The sequence below is a fragment of the Peromyscus californicus genome, unplaced genomic scaffold (genome assembly GCF_007827085.1).
Source record: "Peromyscus californicus insignis strain IS unplaced genomic scaffold, ASM782708v3 Scaffold_4__1_contigs__length_199733344, whole genome shotgun sequence".
NCBI lineage: Eukaryota > Metazoa > Chordata > Mammalia > Rodentia > Cricetidae > Peromyscus > Peromyscus californicus.
This window is the reverse complement of record NW_026294562.1, coordinates 14,868,248-14,895,078: the sequence shown is the minus strand read 5'-3', so window position 1 is coordinate 14,895,078 and position 26,831 is coordinate 14,868,248. Positions and strand designations below refer to the sequence as shown.

At 52.8% G+C, this 26,831-nt stretch overlaps 1 protein-coding gene and 1 long non-coding RNA gene across 5 annotated transcripts in view; one reads left to right on the top strand and one right to left on the bottom strand.

Moving 5' to 3' along the window:
- Sh3pxd2a (SH3 and PX domains 2A) overlaps nucleotides 1–26,831 on the bottom strand; it is a 213,404-nt gene that overhangs the window by 16,186 nt on the left and 170,387 nt on the right. For 3 of the 4 annotated variants that reach the window (XM_052760845.1, XM_052760844.1, XM_052760848.1), the window contains 3 exons: nucleotides 10,479–10,592; nucleotides 6,913–6,996; nucleotides 2,126–2,243 (listed from right to left, as the gene is read on the bottom strand). In XM_052760845.1, coding sequence (XP_052616805.1) covers nucleotides 2,126–2,243; nucleotides 6,913–6,996; nucleotides 10,479–10,592 — 316 coding nt within the window. The remainder of the gene's footprint in view (nucleotides 1–2,125; nucleotides 2,244–6,912; nucleotides 6,997–10,478; nucleotides 10,593–26,831) is intronic. The other variant, XM_052760847.1, reaches the window with a different exon arrangement.
- LOC128124501 (uncharacterized) overlaps nucleotides 10,602–26,831 on the top strand; it is a 41,712-nt gene continuing 25,482 nt past the window's right edge. The window contains exon 1 of the long non-coding RNA XR_008222896.1: nucleotides 10,602–25,909. This is a non-coding gene — a long non-coding RNA (uncharacterized LOC128124501). The remainder of the gene's footprint in view (nucleotides 25,910–26,831) is intronic.

The following is a 26,831-nucleotide window of genomic DNA, read 5'->3' as shown; positions in this document are numbered from 1 at the left end:
ACCGCCCTTCCTGATGTGACCTGGAGCTTGAGAGTGTGTTAGGCAGGAGAAAAGAAACGCAGAAGTTCACACAGGAGTTGGCTCCTCACATTCCTATCAGTGGGGGTACACACAGGTTGTGTCCCACTTACTTGTTGCTTAGAGGGCAGACATTACTGAACTGAGGATGGCTTCTGGATGTGAGGGGTACAAACAGAAGCACAGAGTGCCAAGGATGGAGAGGAGCAGTGAGTACACGTGTCTGACCTTTTCATGGCAGTGGCCAAGGCTCAGGAAGGCTAGGCAGGTAGCAGAGGGGCCTGAGGGAAAGTGTGTAACACCAGGCCCAGAGCCTGGGGTTCATGAAGCTCAGAAAAAGCTGAAGACACCTTGCTGCTATCTTGTTGTGTGGAAGCGGCAGAGGAATCCGGACAGGGGCTGTGGGGAGATAGTCAGGCCTGCGATATGGCCTGGGGTGTCCCATTTCACAGCGCTTTGTGTTCCATATGCTGTATGGATAACGCTACGTTCCAGCTTTGTGTTCCAGGATACAGCAGGCAGAGCGATGCACAGCATGGGGGTGGCTGTGTGTCTGAGCCCAGCTTCCTCACAGCTGTTTGCCAGCTCTGTAGCAGGACTGACTCCAGAGATGCAGGCTGCGGAGGGAATGTGTAGGAGTGTGTGTGAGTGAGTGTGTGTGTGCGTGTGTGTGTGTGTGTGTTTAAGGCTGGAGGAGGAAAAGAAAGACAGGAAATGAGGATCAACACACAGCTTGGAATGTTGGGAAATAGCATGGTTAAGGGGGTATCTGGCTGCCTTCTTAAGGTAGAATGGGATCATTAGGGTCCTCAATTCAAGTCCTTACTGGCTAGAAGGAACCAAGCTATAGTGACAAGTAGCTGACTAGAAGTAGCCCAGAGTGATGCTATTTGTTACCTTAAAACCACAAACAAACAGATAAACAAACAGAAAACCCAAAATATAAAAAGCAGCTGTGGGGGTCACTTCTAGGCAAACACACACAGGCCACCAGCCAGCTGGGATATGTTAGCCTTTCCATGTCTGGCTTGTGGCTGATGGATTTGCAGTTGGCTCCAGCTTCCATTGCTTAGAGAGCATGAAAGACCACAGGTGGCTGGCTGCCTGAGATAACACGTGTATAAACACACAGTCCCACGCCACCTAACAGGGTAGACAGGTACATCCATCTCTGTCCTCCAGACTGACAGGCACCTAGGCCAAGGGTGAGGGGACGGCGATGTCCCATCAGCTCACACTAAGGCCCGGTCACCCGTGTCCTCCCTGCAGCGCAGACACAGCTTTAAGACCACCAGGCTCTGCTGGGTTCTGAGCCAGGGTTGCATGAGTACTCACACCGGCGGATCACAGAGGGCTGCGACACAGCAGTGGCCTTTCGAAGGGGACCACAGTTAAGTCTGGGGGTGTGGGGAACGGAGGCAGCCGTCCCCATGGCGCACATGGGGAATTGTTGTTAGAGGGGCTGCAAGCAGGAGCGAGAGAAGCTGAGCAAATCCTCTACAGCTGAACTGCTCCAAAAGAACTTTCCAAACACAAAGACACTTAAGGCGGGTCTAGGGTTGGTTAACAGCAGAATGAGAGCCCCAGAGTTTAGCTTATTCTACTCCACTAGACACACACCCAAACCCAGAGAGAGAGAGAGAGAGAGAGAGAGAGAGAGAGAGAGAGAGAGAGAGAGAGAGAGAGAGAGAGAGAGAGAAGAGTTCCCACCCTGCAGAGTGCAATGGCCTACACCCACCAGGAACATGGACGCCAGAGGCCTATGTCTGGGGCCTCCAGTGTTGAGCTGTGAGCACCAGAGGCAGCCTGCTGGGACTTAGCAGGGCCTGTGGAGGCTGGTGCTTCAGGGTGTCTCAGCTGAAGAGCAGGTCAGGAAGCCAAGGTGGATGCAAAAAAACAAAATTCAGGTGTGCCGAACTCTCGGGGCGGGTACACGGGAAGGGATTCCAGCACTGTCTGTGAGCCGGGCTGGCCCCTGCACCCTCCTGGCGGCTGGGAGCCGGTCAGCGAGCTGAGCGGAGCTGGTACACAGCTGTCTTTAGCAGCTACCTCGCCATCGGCTACTCTGCACTGAGCTCTGCTGCCCGGGAGCTGGGCTCCTTCCTACCTGATGTACCACCAGCCTTCCAAGTTCTTCCGAATCACCTCCACGGTGACACCCTTCTCGAAGCCAATCTCATCCTTGCTTTGGCTGGTGTAGGGCTGCACAGTGACATACTTCTCCTCTGCGGTGGTGGTGGTGGTTGGCGGGGGGTGGGGGGTGGGGGTAAGAAAACACAGTTACTTGAGGCTGCGGTGCACATCCCTTCTCCCGTTCCCCTCTGCCGGGCCTAGTCTGGTTCAGTCACCTACTAACTAACAAGCCCTGGGCCAGCACTGGCTTTTCCAGAGAAGAGGAAGGAGCAGGATTCAGAGAGCAGAGGAAGAGTCACTGGGTTAGGTAGGGGGCACTGCTGTTCCTAGGACAAGGCAAAGCCAGGCAGGATTCAAGCCTCAGGCAGCATGAAAGCAGGTCCTCTAGCCAGGGTGTTGGGGCCCAGAGTTTGGAGGAATCTGCTTCTCCTAGGGTCTAAGTCAATAAATTGAGGACAATGCTAGGTGTCTCCTTGGGAACCCTAGCACATCCCGCTTCAGAACATGCCATGTCCCATTTAGATTCCAGCCCTGTAAACTCTTAGTTTCTCCCTCAGGCTGACTTCCAGATGTTTTCAGGGGTACCTTCACTGAGCACCTCAGTCCTATTAAGAGCAGACCACAGCCTCTACCCTAGAGTGTTCCAGGGAACAAGCGCTACAGGAGCGGTTGTGGGCTTTGTTAAGGTGAAGGTCCACACTGTGGGGCTGCCAAGCCCTCGAGGCTAGGAAGACCTCAAGGGCCCCCACCAGCCCCTCCGGGAGAGCCAGGAGCTCTATTTCCCATGCAGGGTCACCTCCGTGTTTTCCCACAGCACTGGAATCCTGGGAAGAGCTTGGTGGGAAGGCTGAGCAGCAGGCATCTCCCTGGGCATCCCTCAGGACCTTTGCACAGGCTTCCATGTCTGCTGAGGTCCATGCCTGTCCTTGTGAAGCCCTCCGGTGGACCTGCAACTGACCATCTATAGGACGGCTTGGGACCCAGGGAGAACATGCTACACCCTCCCCCACTCCAAGAAGTGGTTTTCTGGAGGGGCCCTTAGGAGGATCCCCCTGAATCCTGTTGTGCTGTGCTCCCTGGAGGTCATCATGGTACCCAGCACACAGCAGTAGGAGCTGCTGCAGTAGAGGCTAGGACTCGGTATCAGTGAGGAGGAAAGCAGGGGTGAGGAGAGACTGAGTGGGAAGCTTGCTTGGGAGTTCCGAACAGCCGGAGCCTGGCCTCAGAGCTGCGTGTTGCTCCTGGCCCCCAGCTGTGACACCCAACCCCTGGACTCCTTCACTGACCTTGTTGGACAGCCTACCTCAGCCTCTGGGTGGCTATGGGGGTTAGGAGAGAGCTGCTATACCAACCCCTTGCTGTGGGAGGGCCATCTGCTCATTCTCCCCTAGATTATCAGGGTGCTGTCTGCAGCCCTGGGCTGGGCCCATAGCACTTCCCTCTGGTGGAGGCAACTGTCCTGCCAGGCTGCAGGATGCAACTGATGGATCACAGGCCATATTTGAAAAGCTGCCCCAAAGCAAAAGGTGGGTGATGGCCACAGGAGGCCGCACAGCTCTTCATTGGGCTCTCCTTTACCACGGGCCTTTCTCAGCATCAGCTGAGGGGGGCTCTGCTTGGAACCTGCCTGGAGATTCCATCCCAGCCCTGCCCAGGAGTGCTGCCAACTCTGCCTGAGAACCTGCCCAGCCAGATTCTGACTAGGGCCCTGGAGAAGTTCCACAGGCTCCAGGCCAACCCTCTGCTCTCCTGCCTGCTCCATTTTCCAGTGGGGTACGGTAAACCCTGGCCTAGGCAGCGGCTAAGGGACAGCGCCAGGTCTGGGAATGCAGGGCCTGAGGTCCAGGGAGGCGAGGCCTGGGCTCCACATTTTGCCGTTGTTCAGCCGGGTTATTTTTAAAAGCCTGTGGTTCAAGCAGGAAGCTATCGGGCAAGTTTTCCTAGGCAAGGCTGCTTTTGAGAGAAAAGTGACAGCCCTTCTTTGGGGAAGATCAGAGGAGCCCTGCCCTGCCCCATGGCTGAGAACAGGGCCTTGACCATGTGTCCAGCCTCTTGGATGCCAAGCCTGGCCACCGAAGCCTTTTAAGTGTGTGTGGTGGGCAGAGTCCATGGCCAGCCACTTGGGGCAGGGGGCAGAACCATGGATATTGTTTCTGGCCAGTGAAGCTGGCTGCATCTGCAAAGGACCCTGTGCTTGGGGACAGTGGGGACATCTTGCTCTCCCAGTTAAAGTTCTAAACAGCACAGAGGCTTGTTTTGTCCTGTTCAGTGCAGGATTCCAGAGAAGAGTTCAGGCCCTGGTTCCTGACAGTGCAAGGCAGTCCGACCACCTCTCCCCACATGCCTCTTTGGACAGGTGGTTTTCCGCTCTGTTTGGCTGGGGAGACAGAGATATAATCCACCTCCGGTTGACACAGGTGACATGGGTCTCAGGCCATCCATTTTATAGGTGAGCCGAGGATAAGCAGAGACCGGGCCCCACTCTTGGAGCTGGCCATAGACCCCATGGCCAATGTCTAGACAAGAGAACGTTCAGACAGATGGAAAATGGTCTCTATAGGTAGCTGAGATGTCCCTTCAAGAGACGGGGTTGAGGGAAGACTGTGAGGTGGCTAGAGGCTGGTCAGGGCTCCTGCGTTCTATGATCAGACCGTGCAGAGATGACGGCACTCCTGCCCTGGTGAATGACGGCTAGCCAGGAGGACGGCGGGTGGGTAGGCTGGGGGAGGTGGACAGCCTGTCCCAGTTTGGGAGGCAGGGGCTGGAAGCCCTGCAGTTTCCAAACCGCAGCAGCCTCCTCTTTCCAAACACTTTCCCCTCTGTCAGCAGTCTCTCCGCTCCCCTCCTGGCCCCTCCAACTCCTCCACTGGAGAGGCCTCTGATTCCAAAGGCCTGGCCAGCTGAGGGATGGGGAGTAGAGGCCCCGGGAAGCACTGACGTTTCTGATCTAGTCACTTGATGACCCATTGCTGGTTTCCTACTGCCCGCAGTGTGGTGCCCGCCGGCCAGCTCTCTGCAAGCCTTCTTTAATACAGTTCCACAGGGCTAGGGCTGGGAAGCGTGTGATGATGAACCTGAGGTTGTGGCCCGTCTGTGCTTGTGTATAGGTGGTGATTGCAGACGTATGATTACTTGGGGATTTACATCTACATGTATTGTTTTGTCTCAATATGCCATGTCTTCATGGTATGAGGGGTTATGTATATGTGCTATTTATGGGTATTGCCGCAGTTTTAGGCTGATGTGACAGGGAGCCATTAGTTGTATGCAAAATCCGTCTGTGACTATGTAAATCAGCCACATGCAGCAGGGCCTATGTGTGCAGGCACTCTTGGAATTACTACCTATGAGTGGCTGGGTATACAAGGCTGTGGACGCACAGCTGGGGTGGCGGTTGGATATGACACTGTACTAGTCACACCTGTGGCCTTCAGGCCCCTGTATGGGCCTGTCTCTGGTCTCTGTGCATCTGTGTGGTCATGCAGGCAAAGGCATGTCTAGGACTCGGCGAGTGATGGTATGCAGAACAGGCCAAACCTCTGTCTTCCTTGTGTGATTCTGGGCCCACATGCTCTTTGTCTCTGCCACTAGAGCTGGAGGCCGTGGTCTACCCGAGCCTCTTGGCCGAGTTGTCCCCTTCCTCCTGGCTTTAGGGTGGCTTTTGCCTTAAGTGTGGCCTGTTGCTGCTTCTCCAACTCAGGCCGCCTACATCAGCCCCCAGGGTCCACGTTAAGCCCTGCCTCAGGACAAGCTGGGTTCTTTATGGCCAACACTGAGTCAGCCATTGGCTGTGGCCACCCTGAAGTCTACACGTTCTGTAGCCTGAGTCTTGGGGAAGGCACTGAAATACACTGTCACTTGGGAATGAGCTTTGAGGGTGAGGGTGTTGAGTCACGGGGTATCCCCGTTTTCCAGAGAGGCCTGTGTTCACTGAACACCTACCTCAGCTTCCAGCTCTATTGTTACCACAAGAAGTACATCCTCTGCTCTACTCTCTGTGGGATAGGAAAGATTGACCACCCACCAGCATGAAGGTCTGCAGATGTTTAGGGGTGCATCCAGAGGCTATCCCCCACCCCTTCTACAAATCCCGGGATGTTGGGAAGGGTCTGGGCCAAACAGCCCTGAATCAGCAGATGTCAGCTCCCTAGTCAGCCCAATGCCTTCCTGGAGCCCTTGACTGAACTCCTCCTGAGATCCTTGAGGTCAGTGCTCCTGCTGAGGGAGGGCCCCTCATCAGTGTTGGTTGGGGAATACTTTGGCGACACGATGGGTTTCTATGCCCTTCTAGGTTCAAGCGGAGCTACTGCAGAAGGGCTGTAGGCCGGTATAGCAGCTGGTGGGAGAGCGTGGCTGAGGGAGTCTTTCTCAGTGGAAGCCAGTGGTAAGGGACATGAGGGGAAGCCCTGGTGGGAACAGGAGCTGTGATCTCTTTAATATGTGGTACCAGGGACAGGGATGGCCTTCCTTTGAGAACTCCGACCTCCCTCATGCCTTTCTTCCCTTCCAAGGAACATATAAACTCACCATCAGTCCCACAACCCCAACACCCAGGGCACTAGCAAGCCAGAGCCACCCCTGCACCAGTCCAATCAATTCCCAAGCAAGGCCCTGTCCCCAGTCTGAGCTGGAGTGAAGGAGAAAAAGTCTAGCCAGATCTGGGTGAGTCAGGAGACCACAGGCAGAGAGCAGAGCAGGCAGAGGAGAGGGTGTTAGTGAGAAACAAGCGTCTGCAGGGAGGAGAGGCAGGCGCCCGGTCACCTCGGCTCTGCTGCCTGTTGACCATCCCGCCCAGGGTCCACCGGCGATCCAGCCGCCGCAGGTGGGCTTTGCGTCTCTTGGACACTGACGTGAGAGATGGTGATGGTGCCCACGGCCCACACGAACCAAACCGGTGGAGAGAATGGAGATGGGGATGAGAGGGGATGGTGGAGGGGAGGAGAGAGGGGGATGTGTCCACACTGCCGGGTTACTGTCGCCTAGACCGAACCAGACTGAACCAAGGGGCACACCCTAGCTGGATGAGGAATGATCTGACAGGCGGCCCTGTCAGCATGTAGAGACATATTCAGCTAAGCCCCTCAGTCTCTATCCCCAAATCTAGGAGTAGACTAAAGGATTTAGGGTCCTGCTCCCTTAGAGATGGGGAGACCCTCAACTACAGCCCCTAGAGATGGAGGGATCATTGCTCTGTGAGTTCTGGACAGTGTTGCTGTCCACTCACCAAGCATGACTGTCAGCTTGTCACCACGGCCAGGTACCATGTGAGGGAAGAAGGGTGCCCATGGGAAGTGGGGCACCTCTTCCTGCCTGGGTCAGAGCCCTCTCCACTCTGTGCTGATTTATATCTTTGCTTTCTTATTTATCCCCACTAAGTGGGGTCTGTGGAGGGTGATGACTGTGCCTTGCATCTGTGTGTCCCCAGGGCCTTACACAATACCAGGTACTGGCCCAGGAAAGGTTTGCTGAATTAAACGCACATGGGCGGATGTTACAGGCAAGGTTCTGTTCCATTATGCTATCCTTTTGTTTCTGATGACAAAGACCACAACTCCTCAGTGTCTCATTGCTCAAGACTACTTTGCTTGAATCACCGCCCCCCCCAACCCCCCACTGCAGATGAACACTGAGCTCCCATGCACCCTCAGGCCTGGGCCTGGCTCCCCACGCTTTGCCTTCTCATGTGACTCCTAAGGGAATGTACAATGGACCAGGGCCCCAGGGTGCCAGCTTGCCTCACCGCCTCGCACCAAAAGAAGCTGCCAGACTGCCTAGTTCTGGAGAGGGTGGCTGATGGGTAGAGAGGATAAAAGTAACATTGTCCGCACACACCTGGGCCCAAATCCAGTAAAACCTCTGGGAATATCTCCTTGCCCTAGGAGGAGAGTGGCCCGTGCAACCTCCTCTCATTTCTTTTTTAAGAGTTTTATTTTATTTTTTATTTTATGTGTATGCATGTATGTCCACCAATGGCAGAGAAGAGCATTGGATCCCCTGAAACTGGAATTTGAGATGGTTGTGAGCTGCACTGTGGGTCTTGGGAATTGAACCCAGGTCCTCTAGAAGAGCAACCACTGAGGCATCTCTCTAAGCCTGCAACCTACTTCTCACAGAGGCCTAGGCAACAGGCTAAGGGTGTGGGCTCCAGCCCAGACACACTCTAGTTCTTCCACTGCCCAGTGAAGGCTCTGTAGATCTGGGTCACAAAGGTCTTCCTAGAAGCATGCAGAGCAGTAGCATTCCTGGTGCACACATGCATATACACACATGTGAACCTAGAAGTTACCCTGGCTGCCCCCTAATTCTTCCACAACCTGTCTTGTAACTTCAGCTGTCACCCTGGCACACCTCAGAGACATCTGAGCGCATCTCAATTAGGGGCTTCTATCAGACTAGACAGTAGCCATCATGGGGGCGTTTTCTTGACTGTTGGCTGATGGAGGAGGGCCTGGCCCACCGTGGGCGGTATCATCCCTAGGCTCGGTGGGGGTGTGTGTGTGCCCTGGGCTGTTTAAGAAGGCTAGCTGAGTGGAAGCTGGGGATTGAACCAGTAACCAGTGTTCCTCTGTGCTTCTGCTTGGCTTACCCTTGATGATGGACTATAACCTGGAAGGGAAATAAACCCTTTGCTCCCCAGCTTGTTATTGGTCGAGGTGTCTAACACAGCAGCAGAACGTCTGTTACCACTTGTTCCGTGCTAAGTACCCATGCTCTTCTAACCAGGCCTGCTGAGCACTGTTTACCCTGTCCGATTCTGTCTGGGGCCTCCACTGCTACCCAATACCTCTGCCCTCTTCCTGCTGTAGCTTATCTGTCATGCACTCCCCTTGACAAGCCTAGAGCGGCCTTCCCTCCTTACAAGCAGATGCTTCAGAGAGGCCATGACACAATAGGAAGTCCACTTGCACCCAAACCTGATGAGGACAAACATGTGACTAAATGTCTTTGCGATTAGAAAGATGACATATGTCTTCTCTCAGGGTAGGTAATAAGGGTTTGCTCCTGGCCTGGCAGTGGGGCCTTTTGAGAGGTTTTATCTTTTTATTCTTTTAAAACAGGGTCTTCATGTACTCAGGCTTGTCTTGAAGTCTTGACCCTCAGCCGCCACCTCTCAAGTGTTGGGATTCCAGGCATGCAATGCCACGCCCAGAGAGCTGCTGTTATTGAGAGGCCCAGCAGGCTTGAAGCGTAGGTAGGCAGCAAGGTCTGCAGACAGACCGGATGGAACCCAGCTCAGAGGTACGAAAGAACCAGACTAGAGTCAGATACAGGCTCAAGGATTCAGGACGGGAACAGCTCTGTCTGAACGTCCCAGCTCTTCCCAAGGGGACCCAGGCTCTAGAGTCCTGTTACAAGGATGTGTTTGAAGTCCTTCCTCTAATCACAGGGCTGAAATAAGGCATGGACACAAGAAGGGTGGGGCCCCAACCACCAACAGAGTAACTAACATCTTAGGGAAGGATGAATAAGGATCTGGCCCTTTATGAGCTGCTTATTTTGGCTTGGGCTGCAGGGAGGAGGGGAAATAGGCCTGAGCTGTGGGTGGCAGGTCTACATCTCTCTGGCCTTCAGACACGGCCATCTGGACCAGTCCTGCTGACTGACCGTTAGGGAAAGGGTTCCTGCTGCCAGGCCACAGGAGATTTGGAAGGCATGAGGAACAGGGAGTTGGGACATGCGAGGCTCGGACTTGTTGGAGTACTGCCGGCTTAGAGGGCAGAGGCAGTCTCTCTGAAATGCAAAGAGAAATACCCGGAAGATTCTCATGGAGCTGGAGCCAGCAGAGAGAGGAGTGATGTGTGGGAGCTTGAGCACTCCAGTCTCTGGGAAGCTGAGAGGTGGCTCACAGGCCAGCCTGGTCTGTACCCCTGGGCAGCTGTCAGTGTCAGAGTAGGAAAGACGACACACAGCAGGAATCGTGTCCACATGACTGCTTGGGGGTCTTTGCCGCAGGAGCCTAGTGGGGAGCTGGGAGTAGAGGCAGGTCTCTGTGGAGTTCTGGAGAGAAACTTGGGAGTTTCTGGGGGAGAACTTTCTGGTAGTTCCTAGCCCTAAGCCTGTTCTCTAGCCCAAAGCTGTCAAAGTCCACAACCCAGGAGAATTTTCCCTGTTCTGAGCCCTACATGGGGCTGGCAAACACAGGTCAGGGTGTGGGTTGGTCTCGGTGAATGAATCCCAATAGAAGGGGCTTGGGCAAGACCCAATCCACTGGAGGAGTCCAGGAGGCTTAGGGAGAAGAGTTGGGGAGCTGCCTCCAGGAGGGGCTGGCACCTGGAAAACCCTTTAGACCAGCCTTATTACCATCCTAAGAACCCACAGGCCCTCACCTTCTCCGGTCTTGGAGGTGTTGATTTCTGAGTCATCTCGTGTGCCATTCTGGGCCTCCAAGTAGGTGGCAGGGACCCAACCCTGCTCTTCAGACGTGCTCACAAACCACCAGCCTGCAAATGGGACAAGAGAGAACAGGCTGTGAATGCCTGCAGGACGGTGGTGGCAGGTTGGAGCCAGGACGTGGAGGGCAGGAGTGGCCAGAGGGCAAGGCGTGCCCAGAGGCAAGGCACCAAGCCACCTGGGCACCTGGGAAATGCCTTGAGCAACCACAGCAGAAAAGACAAATATCTCCTTGGGAAGAGGGTCGGGGAGATGTCCACCCACTGTCATGCACATTTGATGGAAACATTAAAAAGTATAACGGGCAATGGTATGCCCCCAATGTAGAATGCATTGTTCAGGAAACATGAAGTAGGTTCTGTCCAGGCACTGGCCTCCTCGGCTCTTCCTTCCCATTCATCTCACTGGTACACCGGAGCCGGGCAGCCTCTGGTTCTGAAAGGCCTGACTACCTCACAGAGAGTAACAGTCAGCTGTCTCCTTTTTTCTAACAGGGGCCAGCGGTGCCTCTACTTCAGCTACTCACAGCTGCCCTCGGAGCGTGTTGACACTGAAATCACAGTAAGTGGGCACTGCATCCTCATGTGACCGCTGACAATCAGGCCACGTGACAGAGGCTCATTCATCTCTCTCGTTCATTCATGTTGTTTGTTCACTCACTTGTTCATCCATTCAAAAACCAGTTGCAGAATAAAATATCTGAAGCCCTGGTCTTGGGTCTCCGGGCTGTCTTCAGCCCTTACTAGGGGACCCTGCCCCCATCACCCCTCCCTCCTCTCCTGTCCTCCACGTAATCTGGCACCAAGGATCCTTTCTGTTCAAGTCAGACCCTCTGGGGTTTGGGCAGCAGCAAGTGGAGCCTGAGAAAACACAATGGGTCTTCTGGGCTTGGCCTGGGAAGGTGGAGGAGAATGCTCCATGGGCGATAAGAAAATGAAGAGGGAAAACCAAGAGCTGGGCAGGCCTGAGAACGCAGGTCACCACTTCCTGTGGTGGTATTGTGTTCCCCAAAATATTGTGCACCCTAATAAACTTATCTGGGGCCAGAGAACGGAACAGCCACTAGATACAGAGGCCAGAAAATGGTGGCACACATGCCTTTAATCCTAGCCTCCTGGAGGCAGAGATCCGGATCTCTGTGAGTTCAAGGCCACACTGGAAACAGCCAAGCATGGCGACTCACGCCTTTAATCCAAGAAAGCGAGCCTTTAATCCCAGGGAGTGATGACAGAAAGCAGAAAGGTATATAAAAGAAGCTTTTGGCTGGCTAAGCATTCAGGCTTTCGAGCAGCAGTTCAGCTGAGAGCCATTGGGATGAGGACACAGAAGCTTCCAGTCTGAGGAAACAAGACCAGGTGAGGTTAGCTGTGGCCTGTTCTGTCTCTCTGATCTTCCAGCATTCACCCCAATAACTGGCCTCAGGTTTGATTTTATTAATAAGACTCTTTAAGATTCCTGCTACAACTTCCTAGGTCTTAAGTTAGGCCCTCACTGTCCCTTACAAGCCTGGGTTTCCAAATAGTCTGTGATGAGCCATACCCACCCTTCTAGGAGGTTCCACAGTCCTCTGCTTGATGCTCTGCAAAGCCCATTGAGACCACGGCCCGTTTGCTTCAGAGGTCTTAGTTGGGTGACTGACTATATGAAGTTCTGGGATCTGTTTCCTCTGTCGCTGACAGGGTTGGCCTAATTCTCTAGCTCAAATCCTATGGCTCAGGGCCCTTGCCGGCTACCTGGCATAGGCCACAGTGTTCATTTCTTCCAGAGGTGAAAAAGAGGGCAGCAGGAGGCTCCTTCCCTATGGCACAGAGCAACTATACAGCCTTGACTAGAACCTGAGAATCTATGCTGTGCTGTGATGGCAAGACCAGGCCACACAGGCAACCTCCATGGGGACTGCTCATCTAAACCTTCTTGGAGGCCCAAAGGCCTCTTGCATCAGGCCCATCCCTTGGGCCAGAGGAGGGCAGCTGGGTGTGATCCACAAGATGACAGGTCTCTGGGTTAAGGCAGAGGTGAGACTTAGGAGAGAATAGTTGAGGCTACTGAGCAATTCCACACAGGGAGGTGTTGGTACCCACTTGTGGGGACCAGGGAGACACAGGCAGGCCAGAGGTTAATAATGCTCCTCCCATGTCCACTAGCACTCCTTGCCTCTGGGGCTGGAGGTGGCTGCCAGGGCACCAGACAACTGGACAATCAGCTTCTGAGGAAAGAGACTGATTGGTTCCAGGTGACTCATATCCTGGGACTGACAGGAAGCGCTTTCCGCACCGTGGAGGACTGTGGCAGCGGGAGATGGATGCTCACTTTGAGGCCACGCTCAGGCTGGCGGTGCTTCTTACCTGCGGGGCCCTCATTCATCCTTTGCTTTACCCTGGATGCTCTGACATTTGGGTAGTAAGTGAGGCCGGAGCTTATGATGTCAGTGGCTGGAGAAGACTGATGGGGTCAGCATTCACGGATATGAGGAAAGGTCTGTCACTGACCAACTCTCTTGAACCAGGAAGGCCCCTGAGCATCACAAGCTGGTCGAGACGCGCCAGGCTCCGGCTTCATTTTGATGTTTGAGGTGGTTCTGTCTACTCTTTGCAGAGATGGCTAGCAGGTGTTAAAGGACCCTGGCTGCCCACTCATGGAGAGGAGCAGGGAGGTAGTCACAGGGGCGGCAAGCTCACCAGCTGCTCCTTGGCCTTAGATTTAAAAGGGGAACCTTCCTCCCTCTGCTGAATTCAGGTGGGTGAAATACTACGCCGCAGGCTTGGGTATCAATCCTGCTTACCAGGTGGACCCCCAAGAACTCAGGGGTAGTTAACCACAGTACCCAACTCGGGGTCACTTTTCAAGAGGCTCTTGGAAGCCAAAGCTCACACCTATATTTGCAGCCCCAGGTTCTAATGCTGAGAGTACACTGGTGGCCCACAACTCACCCTCACAGACCCTTCTCCTGCTGCCCTCGGAAGGCCCGTTCATCTATGCCAAGCCAGTGTCCAGCAGGCCACAGAAGCCTGATCTTCATGGGAACCCTTCTTCTAGGAGTGCATTTCTCCAGGATGGATCTGGACTGGAGCCAGGGGTTTTATTGTCATTGGACAAAACAAGATATGCTTGGAGGAAACAGTTGAGAAACAGGCATCTAGGTAAGGCTTTGTCAAGATCCTTTCATGACCGACTTTTTCTATGCCAAAGTGTCCCTATTGCCAATGCCATCCTCAAAAGCAACTTCTCACGGCCCCAGGAAGGCAGGTGACTATCTTCCAACCCTTCTAAGTCACCCTGGGCAGGAGCTAAGGGTGCATATAGGCAGAGGGCTTGTGGGGGTGGCTGAGGATAATGCTTCTTCTCAATGTGAGGCCTAGAACCCCAACTTTCCTAGGGGGGGTTTCTTATCAATCCCATCCAATCAGTCTGTGGCTCCCTGAGTCTACCAGATTCTTGTTCCTACCCTCTCTTTCCTGTGTGGACCTTTCTCCTTGTCTCAAGGGGCTATGACCCCAGGAGTCAGGGCCCTTCTCCCTTGGAGGCTTTCTGCCCCTCCCCTAATTTCCCTCATGGGCATTTGCCTTGTACATGTTGCTGCCTCCCTTCCTGTAGAAGCAGAGATGGAGGAGGCAGCTCCTGGGGACAGGGGCAGGCCTGCTTCTCCGGGCTACCTTTGCTGCACAGGCTTTGGTGCTGGGTATGTATGGAGGCTGGCTTGGATGAGCATCACTAGGTTCTTCCTGTGTACCTTACACTGTCTCTAGGTGCCCTCTCTAAAATGTGACATGCCAGAAACTTCTGAGGCGTCTGGCTACACCCAAGCATATCTACTTCCCCAGACATCAACTTAGGACTTCATTCTCTTGTGGTGGCTTAGGACCTGGGGCTGAGACTGTCATCATCCTTAGAGCCTAGTGGCCAGCAATATGGTGGTATTTTATTTGTACTGAAATGTGATTTTAATGTATGTTAATAAATAAAGTTGCCTGGGGGTCAGAGCTATTACAGCCATAGCAAAAGCTGGGTGGTGGTGGCGCACGCCTTTAATCCCAGCACTTGGTAGGCAGAGCTAGGTGGATCTCTGTGTGTCAAGGATACAGGCAGCATTGGAGACACACGCCTTTAATCTCAATACCATAGAAGACCTGGAGGGCTGTACAACAGACAGTGATGAGGCAGTCATGTGGTTGGTTTTACAACCACTGAGAAGGCAGAACAGAAAGTCTATATAAAGACAAACAGACAGGAAGTAGCTCTCTTTCGGAGAGGTCTCTTGGCTTAAGATGCTAGCTGCAGCAGGCGGGTGAGGCTCTTAGCTCTGATCTCTTGGCTTTCTTCTTTGCATTGGTTCTGTGTTTCTTATTTAATAAGAAGGTTGGTTACATCTACACAGCACTGCCCAGGAACACTAGGCTTCTGCTCCGGCCCCAACACTTGTAGGACTGGGCTGGGTAGCTCCCAGGCCCCACTGGCGCCAAGTGAGCTGACGGTTCTAGAAAGAAGCCTAACACTGGCTCAGCTGTGGGCACCTCCAACAAACCATGATGGGCAGGCTGAAATACTGCCTAGGTGGGCATGGGTGGGCATGGGCAGAGGTGTCCACCTGCTCCCACCCATGGCTACTGGCAGGCCTCTCCCAGATGCCATTGACTCAGACATCAATGAGGCTCCTGACCAAAGTCACCACTGTTCCACTGAGGTGCGAACGGGACCCAAACCTCTGAGTACGGGTAACTGGTACGAGCTAGAGCTCCTGTTGGGTTTCCAGGTGCAACGGCAATGCATGTACCTTTCCTGCTAGAGTCTGTGCGAGTGGATGGACGTGTGCTGGGGTGGGGTGAGTTATGCATGTATACCCATCTATGTGTGGGTGGACACACGTACACATGGAAACAGAGCTGGGTCTGCATCTGCATGTATTGCACAATTATAGCCAGACACACAGTAGGAATGCTCAACTCCTGACACAGGCCACTTTACTTACTCTTCAGGACACTGAGAAATAATGCTATTGTCATTAAGTTTCCCACTTTAGAGATGAGGAAGGGCTTAAAACCTAGAGAGTTCAGCTAGAGCTCTGATCTTGGCACTACAGAGGAAGAGTGCTTGTTTCATGCACGAGGGCACAGGTGGCTCCTTGACACGCTGGGCCCCTGAACACTGGCACTGAAGTTACCCTGTCTCAATATCGGCCAGCTGTGCAACCCTGGGCAGCTACTAAGCCTTTCTGAGTCCCAGTCTCCCTTCTGACATTAGAGTAATTAATGGGGCCCGTCTCCCAAGGTTGAAGAAGAGAACCAGAGAAAATGCCAGGGGCTGGACTGAGCTAGTTCCAGTGTGGTCAGGGCTGTTAATCGCTAAGCGTCCCTGCCCTATGCATGGCTGGGGTAGTGTGCTTTCCACACAAGCGGAATAGCCATTCCACCTAGAAGGGGTGGGTGAGGGGCTCCCGCGCTCTGCTGGTGAATGGAGAACTGCAGAGGGGCTTGTTTCAGAGGGGCCTGAGAGAGCACCTTGTGGGCATGTGATGTGCAACAACAGAAGCCTGGTCTTCCGGCAGAGCCCCAGGCTGGGGAGTCACCTACAGAGCAAAGTCCTGCTGCTGCTTTTGCTCCTCCGTCCTTCCCCAGGAATCAAAGGCCCACAGGAGCACCCAGGTCAATCCAGGGCAGCCCTACCTGGCAGGCCTCAGAACTGTCCCCTCTTATCTTGGTTCAAGTGCCAGGGAAGGAGGGAAGGAGGGAGAGGGGGAGGGAGGGAGAGAACTAAGAGGCGTGTCCAACATGCCCGGCAAAGGGTGGGGACATGGATGGCAAAGACAGGTCCAGCCAGGTGGCCCATCTCAGGTCACAGGTAATTTTTGGTGGCCAGTTGTTAACTAAGAGTCTATCTGTCTGGCCAGTTTCTGGGAATGCATTTTAACTGAGTCTTCCCAATGTTGGCACATGGGGGCGGGGTTAGAGAAAAAGAGAGAGAAAAGACCAGAGGGAAAGAGAGAGGCACAGGAAGAGGGACAGTGGGAGCAGCTGGGCCTGAGCCTCTCCAGAAGGGGGCTGAGCCTGGCTGGGGGGTGGCAGGAAGTGATGGGCACTCCCAGGCCACTGCTGTCCCCAGGGTGACCAGGCTACAATGGCCTCCTTAAGTAGGGAGGAGAATGAGCTCATTAGGGCCAGAGGGAGGCCAGCTGTATACAATTAGGATGTTAATAAAGTCCTGTGAGGTCACTGCTCAGCCTAGGACAAAGCAGACGGTGGGGGAGGGAGACCCTAGTCCTTTCTTTCTCCCCTTCTGAAATCCTCCCAATCCTTCCAGATGTTGAGATGTGTCCTCCTTAAGGCCCCGACTCTCCCCACTCTTCTGGTTCTGCTCACCCTGGGACCGGGCCCAGTTTGGATCCTGGTTTCATCACTTCCTAACTGGGCCACAGAACCTCTCAGGGCCTTGCTGGCATACCAGGGTAACAATAACTATCTATGGGGGTGTTTCCCTCAGTCAGGGACACAGTGCTGTCAATCACCTGGGATGTTTACTGAGTTCCTGGTAAGCGCCAGGCACTGTTCCAGTGACAGGAAAACCACCCCCTAAGAACACTCGAGGTTCTCCTTCCCCATCACCCCAGGCAGGGCACACAGCTGGGAGGCCAGCAGGAGAGGCCTGTCCTCCCTGCCCTAGTCCTGGTGTCAGCCTCTAGGCCCAAACCCAGGATTCTCAGACAGGCTGCAACTCCGATTCGGGGATTTAAGAGACCTAGCAACCTTTAGCTGAGCTCCAGGCCTGACTTTTATACCCAACTCAGTGTCCCAACTCTTTCCCACAGGAGCTAACACTACTCACCTCACCCAGACCTCCTAAGTCTCCCTCCCATCCCCAGCTGACAAAGGGTGTGCCATGAAGCCAGGCACTGAAGAAATTGCGGACATTTGTGGTCTTGATGGTTTGGATTTGGGGGGCCAGAAGCCCATCCTACCAGAATTCTCAAGCAATACCCCAACCTGCTACCAGAAATGCCTCCGTTCTGCCCCAGCCTCCTCCTCTTTAGAAGTGTGAAATGCCCAGGCACGCCCACGTGTTTTCCTTGGAGAAGGTGGGAGAGTTGAGATTAATGTGCATCCTATGGCGGGAGATATAGGGAGGAGGGAAGGACCATCCAGGCACACATCACCAGCACTCACCACCTGGCCACGGCTGGGCCCTAAGGCCCTGGCCTCAGCTTCATTTCCTTCCTGTTAGATATTATGATTATATATACTGTATTATTACAGCGGATCCAGGGCTTCTCTCTAGAGGGACAGAGGAACAGGAAATGCAGCCCACTCATACATGCTGTGCCTTTAAGAACAGCGAAAGGCCAGCCTCCCTGGGCCAGGCCTCCCCTGGTCAGAAGGCTCTGTCACTCCATCCTCTTGCCAAGACACACTCCAATTCTCAGCATGTGCCCTCCACTGTCCAAAGAAAACAGGAGAGGCTTTGGAGCCGGTCGAAGGCTCCCCAGTCCGTCCTGTGTACGCCCACACGCCGCTGCCCTTCTGACCCACTCACCTAGTCCTGTCCTCGGCACTCATCCTATTTTGTTGTCTAAGGCTCGTTCCCTTCCCCCATATGGGACCTTGAGGCCACAGGGGCCCAGAATCTTCCCAGGGTGCCTGGATTCCAGGACCATGAGCACAGACTGCCTACATCACCAGTTGGAAGGCTCCGTGGAGTCCGTGGCAAGCAGACAGGAGCTGGGCTGCTGCCACCTCTCCCAGCTTGGGCTGCCCACCTCACCAGATGAACCCAGAGTGAGGCTGGGGTCTGTCAAGCCCCCAGGGCTCTGGTGGAGCTGGCCAAGTCAGAGTTATGGGTGAGGTACTGAGGAGGTGGTTCATCTATCAAGCATTTGCAGGCAGGGAGGGGTATACGACAGAAGAGCAGGTCGGAACGGGCTTCATCAGGGGCTCTGGATCTAGATACTGCCTGGGGTCAAATCCCAGCCCTGATAATTCCTAATGAAATGTAGCAATTTCCTCATTTGTAAAGTAGTCCTTATAGTGTATGCATGAGGATTAGATACACCCAAGTATTTTAATAATATAATAATAATATCTAATTACACATTAGATAAAGGATTCAAAATAATACCTGATTTCTAACAATTTGCCAAGAGCTAGCCTCCTGTTTTTTAAGTACAAACCATGGGGAAGGATGAAGACCTCAGGGCTGGGCAGCAGGATCTTAGGTGACGTGTGTGTGTGTGTGTGTGTGTGTGTGTGTGTGTGTGTGTGTGTTTGTGCGCGCGCGCACCTGAGATTTAGTCTTGGTGACACTGTCATTTGGCTTTGATCTGGGAAGGTCACCATCAAAAACATGTGGATCTGATAAACTGGGCATGGTGGTGCCTGCCTGGAACCCTAGCACTAGCAGGCAGAAGCAGGAAAATCACAAGTTCAAGGTCATCCTTTGCTGCATAGTGAGTTTGAGGTCAGCCTGGGCTGCATGAGACCCTGGGGAGGAAGAAAGGAAGGGAGAGGAGGGAAAACTATGTAGATCTGGCAATATTTAGGGCCAGGCGGAGGTGGAGGTGGGCATCAGAGTAAAAGATGGCACTAGGCTTCGGTAGGAGCTACAGGGCAGCTGGGTGCCAGAGGCCCAGCCACCTCATGCCCTGCTAGTGGCTGTCACAAAGGAAAGCGGAGTGAGGGGAGAGTTCACACAGGGGACTGGAGGGGACCAGCAGCTGAGGCCTGCAGGGGAGCGAGGAGAAGGGCAGCGTGTGGGAGAAGGGCAGCCTGTGGGAGCATGAGCAAGGGCAGAGTGGAGGGGGCAGGGCTCATCCTGGTAACACTCCGGATGTGAGGGGAAGAGAAAAGGGAGATGGAGACAGACAGACAGACACTGTTTCCCGCCCACCTCTTTATCTCCCCCAAACAGGAGGTAGCTCAGAAGGATCTATGATCCTGTGAGGTAATGTTTAATAAATTGGTAAAGGATATGAACAGTAGGACAGAAGTGTCTGCAGGAAGGAGACATTTGAAATGATGGAGGAGCAGAAACCACAAAAAGACAGGTGGGCTGCTTAGACTCTGGGCTGGATGGTTACATTCCCAGCAGCAGAACGCTTTAAAAAAAATGATGAGGGTATCAGAAAGGACATGTCTCCTACGATTCCCAACAGGAAGAGAACTCTTTCTATCCGGGCAGAGGACAGGGACCTATGACCCTTCTGCCCACTCCCAGGAGTGGGTACTGGACTGAGCATGCTCCCTGGCTAGTGGGGGACAAGTGGACCCAGGGAGGAGGCAGCACTGTTGGACACCTGTAAACGCTGTCGGAGCTGGCTTTGGGAAAGGTCCTGGGAATACTTGGCAAAGGTTTGCCCCACGCCCTCAGGAGTCTCAGGACGCTGAAACAGCAGCAAGGCCGGGGGATGTAACATGTTCAAGGCCCCGGCTTCCACGGACGGAGGGAAACGCCAGAGCAGAAAGTGGTGACGTCAATGACCGTCATGGAACCAGCAACACAGATTCCCCAGGGGGTGCTCACGAGGCACAGGATGGACTTCTATAGACTAACCAAACTATGCTGGACATAGCCGAAGAAGGTAGGGGGTTCTGACCTGCTAGCCTGGTTGGTCAGGACGTGCCAAAGCCCAAACTTACGGGCCCTTGAGTCTGTGTGATTCCCCTGGCCTCTGGGGCTGAGGACTGCAGGAGCCCCAGCAGCTGGCTGGCATGTCTACAGAGGGCCAATAGGAGCCTGTCCTGCGGATGTTTTAATTATCACGGGGTGAAGACATACACGCTGTGTTGGTGGTACCATCTAATTTAGAAGAAGCTGTGCCAGGACCAGGAGCTGGGGGGAGGGGTCTAAACAGATGGTAATGACAGGTCAGAATCTAACAAGATGCTAAGTATCAAATGGAGAGATGAAAGTCACAGCTTAATACAGGGACCATTTGCTCTTTGGATCTGATGGAGGATGAAGGATGTTAGCCTGGGGATGTGGCTCAGTGGTTGAGAGTATACACTGCTCTTGCAGAAAATCCGAGTTCCTAGCACCCAAGTTGGGTAGCTCAGAACTGTCTGTAACTCCAGCTCCAGATCTGATGGTTCCAGCCTCTGTGGGTACCTGCACACAAGGGTGCATAACCATACACAGCCCCACACTCACATAATTAAAGATAGTAAAAATAGGGCTGGAGAGATGGCTCAGAGGTTAAGAGCAGTGACTGCTCTTCTAGAGGTCCTGAGTTCAATTCCCAGCAACCACATGGTGGCTCATAACCATCTGTAATGAGATCTGGTGCCCCATTCTGGCCTGCAGACAGACATACATGCAGGCAGAACATTGTATACTAAATAAATAAATCTTTAAAAAAAAAAAAAGATAGTAAAAATAAATATTTTGTTATACCAAGGGCTGAGGGTATAGCCATATTGGCAGAATGCTTGCCTAGCATCCATAAAGCTCTAGGCTCAATCCCCAGCATACACCAGGCCTAGAGGAACACACCTGGGATCCCAGCACCTGGAGGCAGAGAGGATCAGAAGTTCAAGCTCATCCTCAGCTACAAAGGGAGTTTGAGGCCACTCTAGGATCTATGAGACCCCATCTCAAAAAGATAAAAACACAACAAAATCTTAGGTGGACACTGGGAATATCCAGGGCAAAGGAAGGTGTTGGCCACAAGTGGGACTGGCAAAGGGAGGGAAGGCCTGTCTCCCTCAGAAATCCCGGGCTGCCTTAGGAATGAGCGGCATGCACAGCGCACAGCTATGCAGACTGCAGCAGGACTGGCATCCCAGTCTGACTCGACGCACCTTTCACCCAGCTCGCCTTCAAACGTCTCCAGCCGTTCACTCCTTTACGGACACGGACTGCTTTCCCACCTTTCCCTGGGTTCTGGGGCTCCAACTCTGGTTTCCAGGCTTATGAGCCAAGCACCTTTATGTGCTGAGGAGGTGCATCTCACCAGCCCTGATGTTTCTGTATCCCTCCCCCCAAACTATTTCCCAGATGAAACCAGCATTCACTGACTCTTCTCCACTCCACTGATATCTTCAAGCAACCCAGTCGCAGATAGTCAAAGGTGTGGCTTTTGTTCCATCAGCCCCACCTCCAAGTTACATCTCCTCTGTGACAGGATGAGGAAGGGGCACCCAGACCAAAGAGGCTTTCTAGTATAAGATCTACACTCAAGAGTTTTGCCAGGTAATAGTGACTTAGGGTCAGCATTTTTCAAACCTCAGGTATCCCCATACCACACCACATCTTTGCCATATTCCACAACTATGCATTCTGCAGCTTGCATAATACAAAGACATGTGCCACCTAGCTGTGGGGACAGAATGAAAAAATGTATTAAGACTTCACTGTTGTATGCACAGTGTAGAATGTACTCAAAATATACACATAGATGGTCTAGCTCAGTTACCTGAAGGGCTCTTGTGATATAATCAGGAAATGCCATAAATGTAAAGTGTATGAGACCACTAAGAGCATAACATAGCAGACTGTGTTAGAGAAAGTTTTTTCTTAATAGGAGTACATACTAAAACAATGTTTGAAACTACACTACAATAAATATATGTTAGGAACATTGTCATTCATCATTGTTACGTGCTATATACTGGGCATAACTGTGTTATAATATCTTTATATGATAGACATTGAAGCTTAATTGTTGAGCCAGGCATGGTGGCAAATGCTTTTAATCCCTGTACCAGCCCTGTACCAGCAGGGCTGAGGCAGGCAGATCTCTGTGAGTTCAAGGCCAGTTGGGGCTTCATAGTGAGGCCCTGTTCTAAATAAATAATAAAATTGTTGGCTTTTTGTTTCTTTAAGAGAGTCTCAGCATGTGGCTCAGGCTGTCCTTGAATCTGTGACCCACAGGGCTCTGCCCCCTGAATGTGGAGGTCACAGCAGCACAGGCTTATTTACATCAGCAAACACAAGTCACGTTTTCCACTACGACTTTACAACAACTCTGGCATCATTAGGAGATGGGAATTCTTCAGTTCTGACCTAACCTTATGGGGACACCACAGTACACATGATTCATCACTAACTGAGCATTCGGGACCATGTGGCTGTATTTAAAGTAATTCATCCTTGTATTTCCAACTTCAAGGAAGAAACCTACCTCCACTATGAATAAACAACTAGGGTCACCAGCCCCAACCAGGGGGAATGGAGGCTGAGAGTGAATGTGAGCTCTGCTCCAACAGAGGAGGTTGGCTGCATCCTGTTCACTCAGTTACTGGGGAGATCTGGAGAGAGAGTCAGTCACTGCAGAACATCAAACCACAGAACAGGAAGGGGCTAACCATGCCCACTGTGTGAAACAGAAGCGTCAAGTATACCTTCCCTGTACTGCCAAGACCACGGCAAGGACCATGCTGGAGGGTGGATGATGGTTTCAGGGAACACACCTCATATTAATTAGAGTTGATACCTGCTTGTCAATGTAGCTAGAGGAAGAGGCTGACAGTTGAGGCACTTGTGAGCAGGGAAGGGAATCTGAAATCACATGACCTGCCAGGAGTGTGAGGAGAGGAAGGAACAAAGAAAGTAAAATGCCTAGCAACATGACTGGCTTTGTTTCGGCAGTGTGGAGCTGAGGCTGTGGGACTACACGGTGGTTGTTAATTTTGGGAGGTTGGTGGGCATTGAACCTAAGATTTTACTAAGTAATCTACTACTGATCTAGTCCCCAGACGGTCTGGTGATTTCAGTTTTTTGTTTCTTCGTTTTTTAAGATTTTCTGAGTGTGTGTCTGTGTGGGTGTGTGTCTTGTGCATGCAGGTGCCTTTGGAGGCCTGAAGAGGGTGTCAGATACCCTGGAACTGGGGTTACAAGTGGTTGTGAGCCATCTGATATATGGGCTGGGAATGGAACTTGGGCTCAGGTCCTCTGGAAGAACAGTGAGCGCTCTCTCCAGTACCTAAGGAGGACACGTGGATGCATGTGTATATGAATCCCCTCTTCTCTTTTGCTAAAAACAGAAGTTTCCTGGCCTTAGAATTGCGTAGGTTTCTACTGAGAGCTGTAACCGCCCTCCCAGCTAAGGCCAGCCCCTCTTCAATTGGGCAAAAATAAAACGGGGGCAATTGTGACTTTAAAGACTGTCTCCATAAACAAAACAAACCCACCCTACAATTTGTTGAGGGCATTCCTCCCTCCAAACCCTCCTGATTTAATTTCTGGGGAATTTTAAATAGAGGGCTTGCAGAAATTCTGCACCCCCTGACGTCAACGGCTTTCTGACAGGGTGGATTCCTCTGCGTGGCGTGGGGAGCAGCCACCACCAATGCCCATGCTTTTCCAGGCTCCTTTCCCAGTTGGAAATTGGGAGCCACTGGTGTCACCTGAGTATGCTGTGGGTCAGGGAGGGTGCCCAGGAGAAGTGTCCCACTTGGGGTCCTTTGAACTCCGCAGTTCCCCAAGCCCATCAAGATATCTGAGCAACACCTGTACTAGTGTTTGCTGAAGCTGACAGCTTAAGAAAATGTAAATATGCTTTTCAGAGAGATGTTTTCCTGTGCCATACACTGAATGGAAAACCACCACCCCAAATAGGAGATAACTGGAAAAATACACACAGCCATGCCTGAAGTTGAGCAAGATACTTGATTAGGTCAGAGTTTTCTCTTAAACAAAGGCGATCAACCAATGTACTGACACTCCAGGAGCCCCAGTGAACTTTCTCCTAGACCTAATATGGAGCAAAAGGAACGGGAGGGGGTAAAGAGCTATTCAGCAGGCGTCCAGCACACGTGTGTACAAACTACTCCTCAGAAAACACTGATGGCCTACAAGCTACTTTCTTTTGAAAAATGGGAACAGACTACCTGCCCTCCTTTCCCAAGGGATGCTCTAAGGTAATAGGTGGGAAACTTGCTTTGGAAAGTTCCTAGGTTGCTGGAAGATAGAGGCAAATTCAAGAATCCAATAGACTCCTCTGTCCCCAACCCCAGATGTTATATACTGCCAGGGACTCAAAGGTTGCCTACCCCTGCCTGTCAGAGAAAAAGGACAGGAAGTAACTGCCACTTGGTGATTTTCTTTCTCTATAACCACACGGGATTAAAATACCTTCTTGCCAGGTGGTGGTGGTGGTGGTGGTGCACGCCTTTAATCCCAGCACTCGGGAGGCAGTCAGGCGGATCTCTGTGAGTTCGAGGCCAGCCTGGTCTGCAGAGCGAGATCCAGGACAGGCACCAAAACTACACAGAGAAACCCCGTCTCGAAAAAAACAAAAAACAAAAAACAAAAATAAATAAATAAATAAATAAAACAGACAGAAAATACTTTCTCCGTTTTACAGACCAGAGACTGGAGCAGCCGCCAGCTGCACACGGTCCCAGGCTTGCTGGTCCCAGGCTTGCTGGACCCAGGCTGGCTACTCAGTATCGTGGGAGCTGAGCACTCGACTCGAATTTCATGGGCCCTTGTGAGGAAATGCTTTCTTTCTTGTTCTTTTTGACCCTGTGGGACTCAGAGTCCCCATTTGTGCTGTTTTCCCTGGTTGTCACTGTGTTCGGGCCCTGTCCTTCAAGCCACCCCCTCTGTGAAGTTCCTTGACCCCCCATCAGCTGGCACCCCAGTTTCCTCCCTCCAGCTACCCCGGCACTCTGACCTGAGGTTTGAGTTGACCATATCCCTAGCCAGAGCAAGAGATCTCTGAGGACAGCACCTTGCTGCTCAGCTGGGCGTCTTGTGGGCGCCCCTGGCCTGGCATCTTGTGGGCACCCCCGGCCTGGCTTGGGTGTTCTGGACAGAGAAGGGGCTGACTAAGCGGTTGCTGAGAACACAGGCAATGAGAGATCGGCACAGGCTTCTTCGGTCTCTGATCTCTGCAGCCAGCCCACCCTCTCTGTACATGCTCAGGATCTCTCAAGCTCGGCTCCTGGGGTCTATGTAAGCTGAGGCTGGGCTGGTTCTCCTCAGCCCCCATCACTCCAGCCCAGAGCCTTCTGTCGGGGTAGAAGGGACTGCAGCTATTCCTTGGCCATTCTCTTCCAGTTCCCCAATGCTGGAAAGTTACAGACAGCATCCCCTCTGACCCGGGGGATCTGCCACGGGGAACTGAGGAACAGCTATTATTGTAGGCTGTCTAACTGGCCTGAGGCCATGCAGGAGGCAGACACTCCCATCCATGAGAGCTGAAGCCCCCGCAACCTGCTGGCGAACCCAACGGGAACATTTCTACTTGGGCCTCTCCCCTCACAGGAACCGAAGAGCAAAGTTCAGAGAGGCCTGGAGGCCGCTCACCAGGGGCAAGGTTGCGGCTCCTGGAGGAATGCTAGGGGATGCTCACCTGAGGAAGCTATGCAGTCTGGCCACAGCCTCCATTGGGACCATGTACACCTCCTCACATACCAGGAGACACAACAACCTCTAACAGGTACAACTTGGAGCTCTGGAGTGGGTGGCCCCAGAGACCTGCTCCCCTTACCCCCTGAGAACAGAGGGGAGATAGCTACACCCCAAACAGCTTCCTTGCCATGGTGTCCTACTCGGTGCCTGAACAACCACTGAGGCGTTACCAGGACTCTGCAGAGCCTATGTGAGACCTAGCATGTAGCATGAATTCTGTGGCTGTGGCTGTCTACAGCAGAGGTCATATCAGCACCCTGTGCAGGACTGTGGGGCTGAAAATCACAGGACAGGGCATTCTGCTCCATGCTTGGCATGGAGAAGGTAATTCTAGGGCCACTGGCCTGCCTTATGCACAGGCTTCTCATACTCAGTCTCCCGAAAGCACCAATGAATTTAACCTGTTCTCTAAGTCCCTTGTCCCGGGATGGCTACCTTGGAGCCTTGGAGGGGGTTGTGGTAGTCCAGTGAGGCTCTCTGAACTTCCTGCTCCACTTCACTTCCATGTCTCCAGGGGTAGGCACCCACTCATTTCCTTGGTTCCCGAGAATGTGTCTAAGGCAGAGAAAGATCACCTCAAACCAGACAGTCTCCTAGTCCACGCCCAGCTCACTACAGACTCTCCACAATGATTGGCCAGGCAGTGGTGACAGACACACACAGGATTAACAATGAGAGAGGCAAGGTCTTCCAATACCAACACTAGAAGGGAGGGGCCTGCAGAAGGTCCCCTCAGCTGAGTGATGATGGGTAACTCTGTTTCCTCTTTAATTCTTCCAGGAAGGTCTTTCTAATACACCTCTGTTCTGGCACACACAGCAGGAGATAAATGTCCATTAGTGAATGAATTGACGATAGTGTCACATGACTACAGGCTTGCTTTGCTTGTCTGCTTGGCTCTGGATTTCTCCATTCTGAATAAGGCTGCTCAATACCTTCTCTGCAGGCAG